The sequence below is a fragment of the Ascidiella aspersa genome, chromosome 3 (assembly GCF_963924565.1).
Source record: "Ascidiella aspersa chromosome 3, kaAscAspe10.2, whole genome shotgun sequence".
Classification (NCBI taxonomy): Eukaryota; Metazoa; Chordata; class Ascidiacea; order Phlebobranchia; family Ascidiidae; genus Ascidiella; species Ascidiella aspersa.
In genome coordinates this window covers 28,043,611-28,056,268 of record NC_139449.1, presented here as the reverse complement: position 1 = coordinate 28,056,268, position 12,658 = coordinate 28,043,611, and the positions used below count along the sequence as shown (strand labels likewise).

At 37.3% G+C, this 12,658-nt stretch overlaps 1 protein-coding gene across 1 annotated transcript; it reads right to left on the bottom strand.

The window, feature by feature from the left end:
- On the bottom strand, positions 1-5,829 carry LOC146161322 (uncharacterized). Its single transcript, XM_083384314.1, has 4 exons — positions 5,348-5,829; positions 2,865-3,017; positions 1,960-2,058; positions 1-1,807 (listed from the first exon to the last, which is right to left on the bottom strand). The coding sequence occupies exons 1-4, from the start codon at positions 5,557-5,559 to the stop codon at positions 175-177; spliced, it is 2,097 nt and encodes a 698-aa protein (XP_083240440.1). The 5' UTR covers positions 5,560-5,829; the 3' UTR covers positions 1-174.
- Positions 5,830-12,658: the final 6,829 nt, after the last annotated feature.

The following is a 12,658-nucleotide window of genomic DNA, read 5'->3' as shown; positions in this document are numbered from 1 at the left end:
TGGTTGATATGTATTTACAAGTTTCTCAGCTAAACAACGAAATTTACAAATAGTTCATGGCAACAAAGTTTTTGAACCCTGAAGCACCGACAAGTGACAAATATACACATCATTTATAGCGATGTAGAATTGAAAATAAATGTACAGCTTCAGTTTGACATTCATTGGTCCTCACTAAACCTCGGTGGTGCGAAGCTCATTCTCACTCTGCGGACTGACTGAACGGCTTCGTGAACGGTGCTCTTCTTTTTCATCTGAGGACTCGGAATGCCTACTGCTTCGACGTCGTGAGCGCTTTTCTGGTGTTCTGGACCGTTTCTTCTGCCGCGATGAGCGATCTTTCTTGTGGGAGTCTAAATCAGAGCGAGACCTCTTCGACCTACGTTTTTCTGGTGTTGGCGAACGAGCATCAGGACTCTCAGAGCGTTTGCGCGTTCTCAGCTTGCGTTTCTCTGGGGTTGGTGATCGATAGATCGGACTTCTAGATTTGGACCGTTTGCGCGTTTTCGACTTTCGCTTCTTTTCAGGAGTTGGTGATCGTTCTGCTGGACTTCTAGACCTGGATCGCCTGCGGGATTTGGATTTGCGTTTTTTCTCTGGAGTTGGAGATCTTGCATCAGGACTGTCAGATTTTACTCGCTTGCGAGATTTAGATTTTTTCTTTTCAGGAGTCGGAGACCTATCGTCAGGACTTTTCGATTTAGATCTCCTGCGAGACTTTGACTTTCGTTTTTCAGGAGTGGGGGACCTTTCAATAGGACTCTTGGATTTAGATCTCTTGCGAGATTTCGTCTTTCGTTTTTCAGGAGAAGGAGATCGCTCCTCAGCACTTTCAGACTTTGCTCTCTTGCGAGATTTCGATTTTTTCTTCTCCGGACTGCGAGATCTTCTGCCCGGACTTTTGGATTTAGACTTCTTGCGAGATTTCGTCTTTCGCTTTTCAGGAGTTGGAGACCTTTCAGCAGGACTTACAGATCTGGATTGTTTGCGAGATTTTGTCTTTCGTTTTTCAGGTGTTGGAGATCTTGCATCAGGACTTTTAGACCTAGAATGAGCACGTAAATTTGCCTCGCGCTTTTCAGGAGATGGGGACGTTTCATCAGGACTCTTTGAGACAGAACGAGTGGGGGAGTTTTCCATAAGCTCAGGAGTGGGGGATCTTTTAACAGGGCTCTTTGATTCAGAACGCCCAGAAGACATTGAGTTGCGTTTTTCAGGAGTCGGACTTCTAGACTTTGTTTGAATCGGTGAAGTAGACATTTCCTCTTCTGGAGACGCAGATTTATCAGCTGGTGTTTTGGAGCGAGAGCGTCGGGCAGACTCATCAGATTCCGCCTTTTTTGGTGAGTTTGATTGGTTCTCGTTGCTGGGTGTGCCAGGATCTTGGTTGTCACTTTTGTTCAAACTTTTAGCAGAGTCAGCACTACCAGACCTTGAACGTGCCTTGGTTTCTTCTTCGGCCTCTAAAGATCCATTTTCAGCAGTAACCTTGTTGGGCTTATCGTCGTCTTTCACATCATTATCATCAGTCTTTGAAGACTTCTTTTCTGGACTTCTTGAAGCATCAGACCCACGACTTGCTGAGCGCGAGTGTCTACGATCCCTTTTCTTTACTGGACTTTCATCATCAGAAGCAGACCGCCTTCTGTCCCGCCTTTTTTCTCTGGAGTGACTTCTTCTGCCTCTGCTGTCAGAACGCGATCCTCTTTTGCGGCTGCGCGAATACCTTGGTGAACGTGTCCTAGAACGGCTCTTCTCAGATCTTCTTCGTCGCTGTTCTCTTTTCCTCCTATCACGACTGCGTGATCTGGAATACAAAACAAGTAAATACATAAATGTTTGATGATTGTAAATGAGCGCCCTATCAAACTCAAAACGCAAAGAAACCATTTTTTTGGCAATTAATCGAAATACTACAAACACACTTGAGCTAAAATATTTTATTTAATAATACTTTACCTGCTTCGAGAGTCGGATCGAGACCGCGATGAACGACTGGAGCGAGACCGTGACCTAGACGATGATCGGCTGTAAGAGCGACGTCTTCGGCTACCACCACTGAATGACAACACAAAAAGCATTAAAAATGTCCAGTATTTCCATTTAAGATTTAATATAGACAATTGTTTTTTATTTTAGTATCCAACTAACTAAAAACATATTTTATTATCCAAACAAAGAACATCGATTTTTTTCTCCAGCGTTATCAGTGAATAAAAAAGTAATTTGAATATGTACGTTTTTCAAGTTTGTTAGAAAACACCGAAATGCTATTTGAGGCCTGTTATGGTTAACTTACTGCTTGAAGAAACTGGAAAAGTTTTTTAAACCCTTTTCCAGCTTGACTTTTACATACTCACCAATCAGCAGGGCAAGCAAGCACCAGTTGTAATGACCAGTTCGCTCCCTTACTGTATTATCAGGCCTATACCGCCAAGAACAACAACCAGCTGCATATAAGGGGTCAACAGCGCGGTCAATGAGCGCGCTCCCGGTGGCAAAAAATAGCGTTTGCTGAGCTCAAATCGAACGTTACGATGCTACACGGGACTGAACAGATGTGCGCCCGAACAAACTGTTGGCTCTAGAAACGTTTCTCAACGTACGCTCGTACATGCTGGGCTGACCAAAACCAGTGCCCTGGAAGTTGTCATGGTACAGAAGGGTCAGAATCGGGGAAGATTTTACAGATTTAACCACTAACAAGTTTTGATATTATCCAGCAAGTCTTATATAACATAATTAGGGGAAAATAGTTTAAGGTATAGATATTGGAAAGGATAAGTCACAGACTATTTTTTAGTTGTTAAGATTTGCTTTATATAAACATTTTTTTTAATATTTAAGTAGTGAAATATGCTCACCCTCTAGGCTTGTCGCATTGCCGAGAGTAATGACCCATGTCACCACAGTTGTAGCATCTCTCATCGCGACGTGCTCCCCCATACCTTGGCCTTTCAGGACGCCTTGATCTACCTGTTGATATATCCACTCTCACTTGTCTGTTGCAAATAAACCTGTGAAACAGTTTTTAAGTAGAGATAGACCGATATATTGGTTCACCGATAATATCGGCAGATATTTGGCTTTTTCACGATATTTTAGTGCGAAAATATGATATAATTTTTCCTGTAAAATAAACAACTTACTCATTTTCTGATCCAAAAAATTTGGATTTTAGCATTACGCCAATTTAATATGCAAAATAATAGTTTAATAATTAATAAAGGTGTATAAACTAACACTTTATTAGGATTTCATTTTCAATTTATTCAAGTTTTGAACATTTCCAAGGTATAAAAAAAAAATCAGTATCGGTTGACAAAATTGTTAAAAATCGGGTATCGGTATCGGTCCAAAAAAAAATCGGTCCATCTCTGTTTTTAAGGTTATTACATAGAAAAAGGGGAGTATAGTAAAATTGTTGTATATAGTAAATTTATTAACCCTTTAATACTACACAACATACAGAATTGCAACATGAAGCAAAATCATTGTTTTAACTTTTCAGGCAACAAACTCTTACAGGCTTTGAATAACGAATCAGCCAGGTAATGCCCAGCAAAAGCGAACCTTTAAGACGCAAAGCGACCACATGCTTGTGCGTGGAGACCGCTTAGTGTACAGAAAACTAAACCAAGATGGTTAAATATGTGTGATTGATCAGCAGCGCAGTTTCCTAAGTTTCATGTACGGTACTGCATTAAATTACAAGCACGCATAGTGCCACATGCAATACTTAACGAAGATTGTTTTTCCCACGATTAGCGCAACTTCCACTAATTTTGCGGTAAAAGGAGACTTTGAACAGTCACAGTTAGACCATTCTTTAAGAGAATCTGCTTCAGTTAAAAAAATGCTGTTGTTACACCAGCGAACAGCTAAGATTAGAAACGAACAGCTTACAGCGAGAAATATTACACTAACTCAGCTTTTTAGCGAGAAAAGGGGAATAAGGCTTGACTTAGCATTGTCGTATGTCGAATACAACACTTGCTAATCAGCCAACCTGAACGAAAGGCGAAAGAGAAAATACGTTTACGGTTGGTTAAACAAAAGACGAAAATCAGCATTTTGTGTTTGATTTTGGCTTCGCATTAGCTTAAGAGGCATGACCCAATTACATTAAAAACATTGCTGTCTGGACGGTGATTAAACCCTGACAAAAACGATAATATCACTTACGAAAGAGGGGGGCGAGGTTATCACAAAATAATTGGTTGCTCGAACAAACGCAGACTCCGCACTACATAGCTAGATTTAAAGCAAACTATAAATGTATGGCTAAAGCTACAGGTCTTTATCCACACTTGCCACTCACGCATGAACAATTAGGCGAAACCTTACACGACAAAACATTAAACATATAGGTTCCTAATACCAGAAATAAACGGCAAAATTGGATACGAATCCAGTTTGGATTTGAATCTAAGGATCCAACATTCTACTTTGAACATCCCTAACAGTAGCAATAACAAAAGTGTAAAGGATGCAATACAAAGTATAAGTGCAAGGCGATCAGTTCTAAAAATAACATTTAAAAGCTTTTGATTTCTGCTTTTAAAGGGGCTGAAACCCGCGGGCCAGTGATGCATTTTAAAGTATAAAATAAATATAAGTCATTTTTCATTTGTTTAGAGCTTGCTGACTGATTTTTGTTCGAAGCGGTGCGCTTCTCAAGCTTTTATTTTATTTTTTTTTTTTTCATTTGTTATAAGTTTATTACAAGTCTTCAGCATTGAAAAAATGTTTTTTTTGTAGTCCTACAGCCAGTTAAAAAACATTGAAATAAACATCATTGGATGGAGCGATGTGCTTTATTAATGTGCCCAATGCATTGATCTTTCTAAATTAAAAGCTTCATTAGTTCAAACTAAATATATGCCCAGATTAAAAAGTTTGGTTATTGTGCCTGAAAAGATTGGATATTTGAGCCCTCAACCTGGATATTTAACATTTTTTCACTTGACCGCAGGTGCTTATTTGTGCATAAGTTGGATAAATAATTTTGAGGTTTGCGAGAATTACTTGATTTATGACTTTGTATTATGACATAATGAACTAAAAAAATGTTGTCCATGTAACGACAATCTTGAACCAAATAAATCTAATATACTGCAGCCATCAGACCAAACTACAGGTTTTATTTGGCCCTTACAGCCAGTAAAGTTTGACACCGTTTTGCTAAACCAATCCTGTTGGACACATCAGTAAAAGACGTGGCTTATAAATATAAATACAAGGAATATATTATTGTTCAAAATAAACTCAAAGAATCAAAGCATTTTACTACAAACAGGGCACTTGCTTAACAATTCAAGTTGCTTTTTATTTATGGCAAACATACTTTCCATCCAAGGCACGACAAGCATCTCTGGCATCCCGAGATTCTTCAAACAGGACATATGCAAAACCAGGTGGGTTCCTAGCCACCCACACACTGTCAAGCCTTCCATAATGGCCGAATTCTTCCTCTAATTCAGATCTTGATGCTTGAGTTCCCAAATTTCCAACATAGACCTTCCGGTCAGACGTACCCCTCATAATTCCCCGTGACATGTTCAAATGACACTTAAAAGAAGTTTAAAGACTACCGAACAAGCAAATTTGCTAAAATGTAAATTGTTGCATTGTTCAAAATGACAATACATATTAAGCTTGACGCTGGTCTAGAATCTTACCACAATTATTAAATCAACGCACAACATTTGGGTTAGTGTTTAAGGGTGAGGGTGGGTCAAGTATTATTATATTCATTAGTTAATAATAATACTTGAACAACCACAACTCAAACGCTAACTCGCATCCTAACCCCAATATTGCGCATTGTGGTAGGATTCTAGACCAGCGCCATTAGGCTTTTGCTATGATTAATGGCTGGTCTACAATCGAAACATTCGAAAGGAGTCAAAATTGAAATAAATAAACATGGGAGAATAAATATGATAATAAGACTCTAACATTTTGCTTAGCGACTTTTAATCGTAGCATGAGTACATGTTAAATCAATAAAAACGAAATAAAAAAGTCTTGAACAATTAACAAAAAAGAGCGCCACGCCAAATAGCCAAAGGAAGCCGTTCAACAAAAACTGGATGAGAGTTTTATGAATTTAAACTGGATGAGACCCTAATAAATGGCTTTTAAAGGTAAATGTTTAGTTTATCAAATAAAAGTTAAAGAAACGTATAACCATTAAACATTTTTTATTTAAGAAAACATGTTTTCTATATACCTTTTCTTCCACAATTGCAGCATTACTATGTTTTGTGTAGTTCAGCTTTCATACGTTATTTAAATTGTTAAAAAGGGCGTCTTTTTGCAAAATTTTCTACTAGAGATATACGGGTGACGGGTGTGTACTGAACACTACTCCAGGAGTTCTCAAACGAGGGTCTATGGATCCCTTGGGGGTCCGTGAACTAGTTTGAGGTGGTCAATGAAGGCCTAATGGAAATATTAGCGTACATATAAGAAGTAATCAATTTTTAAAAAGAGTTTAATTAAAATTAAAACGGTTTTGAACTGAAGGTAGATTCCATTATACTTTCACAGTTTGAGACTGAAATCAGCAGATTTCTGAAGTAGATCTTTGAATTATAACAATTTAAGACGTCGTCTCTGAAAACTGCTTGCCAACGGGGGTTCACGCTAAGCAAAAAAGAAACAATTTAGGGGTCCACGATAAAAAAGTTTAGGAAGCCCTGCTCTAATCTAACACTATAAAAAAATTAGGGAGGTGAACCAACGGGAACTTAATGAACCAGTCTTTGAGGAATTTTAGCGAAAGCTGCATTGTGATATTTGAATTCATTTTGCTTTATTACCGAACCAGTCAATCGTGAGTCTTAAAAATAAAATTTCAATAGATCGAAAACAAAAGTTGGCCACACCCGCGCGATACAAACTGTAGGGGAGATGTGAGACCAGTGGATCCTAGGGACCGCAGTGACTCGGGAGCTTTTTTCTTCTTTCCGTTTAAAATAGATATTTGAAATTTTGGGCGTGGTATCGAGATGCAACGCCATCTTTCTCTACGAGTTTTCGAACAAGACGGAAACCTGTGCAAGATTTGAGACAATAAAACGATTTTTTGGGCAAAAAAAGTAAAATTTTTACATCTAATATAATTTTTGTTTTGTACTACAGCAAAGTGATTACCGGTATATATTGTGGTTTAATAGGAAATATTCTTATTGCATTTTAGTTAGATAAAAGCAAATAGTAGGCCTACACCTGAAAAGCTAGTTTAAGTTTCAACCCGGGACATGCCAAGTGCAAATGGCCGCCATGGGGACCAGTGGTTCACAACCCGGTGGGGACCAGTGGATCAGTAAAAGCAGTTTTGTTCGCCTAAACCGAGTAAACAAATCACAGAGCAAATTTTCTACGGCATCTCTAAACTTTAAAGTTGGTAGTAGCCTTAAACTTTAAAGTTAGTAGTAAACGTATTAACGGACACACAGACGATAGTGATGACGTCAAAATTGCTTCTTAAGGGACATAATACTGAAATAAGAATTAAACTACAAGTCCATGTAGGCTATAGAAATAAATATAACTTAGCAAATATTGCAGATGACAATTGCAACTGCATTGAACGGTTCTTGAGTTCTTCTTCAACAAGATGTTATAAAATCAATGGTCCCCAACCCTTGAACCAATGGTCTCCATGGGTGGGGATCATTGGTTCACTTAAGTATCATTTTTTGCATGCAAAATAATCAACTTTTCTGTTCTGACATTTTACATTAAATGCTGTGGTATGTTGAAGGATAGATTAAAGTGGAAGCGTTCTGTCCAATGCCTCGAGAGCTTTTTGTGAGTCTTGGTGCACACATCCCACACAATTAACCGACATCGTTGTAATAACTGTCCGGTTCCCGAATGTTTAGAGATGCTGAATACAGGTTCCCCATTCGTTCCTGGGTTTAGTGTAAGTTTAAGAGCTGAATGTGCAGTCCGGCCACCTGGAAGTAACGTTGCAGCAATACCAGTGGAAGCAATGGCAAAGTCATTGCCTTGTCGCATTTTAGTCAACAAAAGGCAAATAAGAAATGTCTTTCTAGTCCCTCCAGAGGAATCTATGAAGTAGATACCACCTTGTTTATGTTTAACTTTATACAAAAATGAAGCATATACTACCCTTTGATCTGCTGTGAGTTTCGGTTCGCTTTGACTCACATAACTTGCTAAGATTTCGACGTCGTATGAAGTTTCTCGTGTGGTTTCTGCAGATAAAGTAGCTACCAATGTACGGCTATAGGTTAAACCGTACGCTTGTAAGCTCCTGGCCGTTTAAATTCTTTAGCGTGTTATCTCACGAAATGTCTGGATCCTCATTGTCGATTTTCTTAAAACCGTTTTTATTTAGGTAGAAATTGTTGGAAAATTATATAGCCCAGTTTTGGTGGCCATGGTTTTTTTTATGGTGGAAAGCAAATTTAGTAATTCTTAGTTCTGATCGAAATCGTGTGACATATTACCGACATGCAATAGATAGTTTATATTTGAAATTTGACTACATAACAATATGATAAAAATGTTGCATTTATGGTCGCCACAAATGTTAAAACGGAACCATTGTTAGGAAACAGGAAACCGTTTGAATTAATGTACATAGAGAACCTAATTTGAAACATAACGTCAATATTAAAATTTCAACTGTTATCGATCGTTTATTTTGCTAGTTGTTAATTTACAGACCAAAGAAAGAGTGAATTTTTAGTAACCTTTTTTACGAAAAAAAAATTAAAATCATACTACCTCACAATAACGATTATCAAGAGAAATATTTGGTTATGATGTCATAATAGAATGTATCTTACAAGCTATACGTATACGCCTTAAATACATTTTGTGCCATGTGTTGTATACTCTAGTTAGCCTGGTAATAAACTTGTTTATATATTATGATATCAGATAATAGGCTTATTGTAATGCGACATCTTGTACCTCAGTACAACCAATCAAAGTGGTAAACCATTTAACAATTCTGGTACACTTGTGGTGTACGATAGACCCGGTTGAAAAGTACTGCTCTACACGGAGCAGTAATCTCATAATATTTACACTTTAGGGTAAAATTTGTCAAAATTATTTCAAGTCAAGAACAAAATTTATCAAAAAAAAAAAAAAAAAATGGGTTGTAAGTTATATTCAAGTCAAAATCTTTAATTTGGACAAATGTTTTTTCGCTTGTGATTCGCAATTATCCCATTTTCCTATTTCGATAACTAGGCATTTGTTATTATATTTTACGTTGTATTTTAACTGTTTACATAACATTTTTTCTAAAATAACCAGCGTCTTGATGTTTTTTGGATTTGTATAGTTTTTGTCATTTTCAAATTATGTCATTTTCAAATGACAAAAATATTAAATAAGGATTTTCATTAGTTTTGCATAAACCCCCAAAACAACTGATTTGTGTTCGACCGATAGTTAGTAAAACATCAAACACGTATGGTTGACTATGCCACTAATGCAGTACTTCGAACAACAATGTGTTGTTTAAATCTATATATTTCTAATAGGTCCAAAATTTTGACAAATTTCTTATTTTTTAGGTCAAAAATAATCGCCCTAGTGATAATACATCTAAACCTATATCCTATAGCTAGAGCAACGGTGTTCAACCTGCGGCCGTCGATGAATAAATATGCGGCCGTTAAGACGTATTTCAATAAGCATGTGTTGGCGGCCGTGCGCGTGCCGGGATGCGTTAATGGTTGATATGCTAAATGCAGATTAGAATTGTTTACGACTTTATGGAGTGCAGTTAATGAGATCAATCTTCGCTAAAACAAGTTGGTATCATTTAGTGATCGATGCAAAAAGAAATCAGTATAATAGATGTGTAACAATCTGAACTGTGATGTCTCATAAAGATAAAATAGGAATTGATGATACATAATTAGGGCAGACGTGTGTTATGCGAGTTGTGAATGGAATTAGGACAAAACCGTGGGGCAAGTTGAGCGGTTAGCCTTGTTTAAAATAATACGATTGTGTCAGTGATTCCTAAACTGTTATTGAGAAAATCGAGAGAGAATAAATTGAGGATTAAACGGCCAGACACAAAAAAAAATCTGTATTTCGGTAATAACAAAAACCAAAAAAGATTAAATCATAAACCACAGACAGTAAGCCTGTCAATGACCATGGTACCACCCTGAAAGTGCATGCGTGCCGTTCTGACGGCCAGCCGGCAATCTACGTCACGTGTCACATTAAAAAACTCAATAAACAAACCCAATAGACGAAAGAGATCGTTAGACAACAACAAGTATGTTTAAGAATAATTGTTCTATGACGTCACGTTAAGACTTAGCTTTCTGATGTCATCTCCAAAAAAATATTCTGGCGGCTGTGAGATAGATAGACTGTCAATGCGGCCGTCGATAGATAAAAGGTTGGACATCCCTGAGTTATTTAACATTTTCCAAAATAAACGCCATTTTTTAAAACCTGAAGTATGGCGGTTACGGGTAAACATATATCCGTTATTTTAACACTTATATAGGATATTTAACCAGATATGCTGTTTAGACATCAGCTATCCGGGATGCCACTTATAGTACGCGAACAGCGTTAATGAATTTGGTTAGTTGAAAATTGTAATTTAACGCCAAAAAATGTGAGTAGCCTATGTTTAGAATTCTAAGAGAAGCGAAGCGATGCGGAATTCCTATTCTCATTAAGGTTTTAAAATTAAGAGGCTTAGTATGCGTTTCCACAATATAATTTTTCCCTTAAACAGAACACATAAAGCCGACGATAAAAGTTCTACTATTTTTTAATAGCTTGAGAAACGCACCGCTTCGAACGAAAATCAGTCAGCAAGGTGTAAAACTTAAACTTTAAGACAATGTTTAAATTGTACAACAATAAAAAGCCCTTAATGTTCAGCTGCTGCTATATAAACTGATGTGCATTTAACAAACAAAACTGTTTTTAGTTTTACAGTTCTTAACCAAACAGCTATCAACCTGACTTTGTAGCTTAATATACGACAAAAAATTATTATCTCCAGTAAGTAACAATGTGGCATGACATTAAACAACGTTAGGCAAACCCGTAACCCGTTTGAAATCTAAAATTGCTTACTGTTCAAACTGCGACAAAAATGCGATATTTTGCGAATTCTGCCTAAATTTTGCGGGTTCAAACATATAAACTGCAAGAAGTTTTAAACTTTAAAATCTTTACTTGAAACGTTGCACTACTGGGCGCTACGTTCGGTAACAATGAATTTTACAACATGTGACGTGTTTTTTGCGTTTACATTTAGCCTATTGCAAAACAGCAAAGGCGCTGGTCGTCCCTTGACCCGCTAATTATGTCAGAAACCGGTTAACTAAATGCTTCCCAATATTATGACTATCACCTTCTAAGGAAAAGGTCTGTGTGGAAGCTACATTAAATTGACTGGCGTTGTATAAATATTATCGCTATTATCTGCGTAACTTTAAAAATTAAATTAAATTCTTCTTCTTGAGGAATTAAATTAGCCTACTCAGTTTTTTGTATAATGCAAAAACTATGTAATCAAAAAGTCATGTTGTTTGTTGCCAAACTGCATCCAACGTAAAAATAATCCCGCTTGAGAATGAAAATTGCTTATTAATAGGTATTACGTTATAACATGTCCGTTTGAACTTGCTAGCCTCATAAAAAATAAAGCATGACTGTGAAAGATGAATATGGCAATTCACATGTAAACAAAAAGTGGTGTTACGTATTCGTCAGAGGGGCTGAACAATATGAAAATACATTTTAAATGGCATAACAGTTTTTTTATGCCTAAACATTTTACTACGTGTCGCTACTCGTTCGGTAAATATTAATTATTTCGTTGTGATTGGAGAACATGTAATTTATATCGTAAAACAGAAAAGGCGATGATTGCCCCTTTACTGTTGGCCGCTGATTGCATATGGTTAACTGTAACGATACAACAGACGAAATTGAAACAGCAAGTTAACTCTGCAACAAGGTTGAAAAAAAACTTTTTTAATTTTTGGAACTTTTATTGTACACAAAAAATTGTATCAAGAATCTCACCAATAGAGCAGAAATTGGAATCCTAAAGAATTTAAAATATCTCTTGGCACCCTTGATTGTTAAAAATGGCACCCTAGAGTGCCTCGGCACCCCGGTTTTGAACCACTAGTTTGATTTTTCACAATAAGATTGCTTACCTGTGACTATAGCCCAGCTTCTCGCTAAGGAGGGTGCATTGGGGGGGTTTGCTTTGTCTGTTTCTTTAGCACCACATGCCAGCGACCGACCGTCGGACTCGGGACTTGACTTAGTCGGTTTGTTTTGCGGGAATCGGACAAACTGGGGACACGGGTAAGACCACGTAAAACTACCCGAGTCCCGAATTCCACATGCAAATGCGCAGTACCAAATTTTAAAGCTGATATTGTCGCCAACTGGAAATTGTAAAGGCAGAATAGCATCTCGTGGATATTTTCCAACCATGTAGGCTCTGTGAGTGGATGGATTATTATATGACAACCCTATGAATGGATTGCTGAAAATCCACCTTAATTTACTTACCTAAATGGGTGAAATACAGGCCGTTGAGTCGCAGCCGGACTCGGGATTCAGATTGTTATATTTTGTTTACGCCGCAAAATCAGGGTCCTAA

Coding starts and splice junctions, on each gene's coding strand:
- LOC146161322 (XM_083384314.1), bottom strand. CDS start 5,559: ATGTCACGGGGAATTATGAGGGGTACGTCTGACCGGAAGGTCTATGTT. Junction 3,018..5,347: donor TGTCGTGCCTTGGATGGAAA/GTATGTTTGCCA, acceptor ACTGTTTCACAG/GTTTATTTGCAACAGACAAG. Junction 1,808..1,959: donor CGATCCGACTCTCGAAGCAG/GTAAAGTATTAT, acceptor TTTGTATTCCAG/ATCACGCAGTCGTGATAGGA.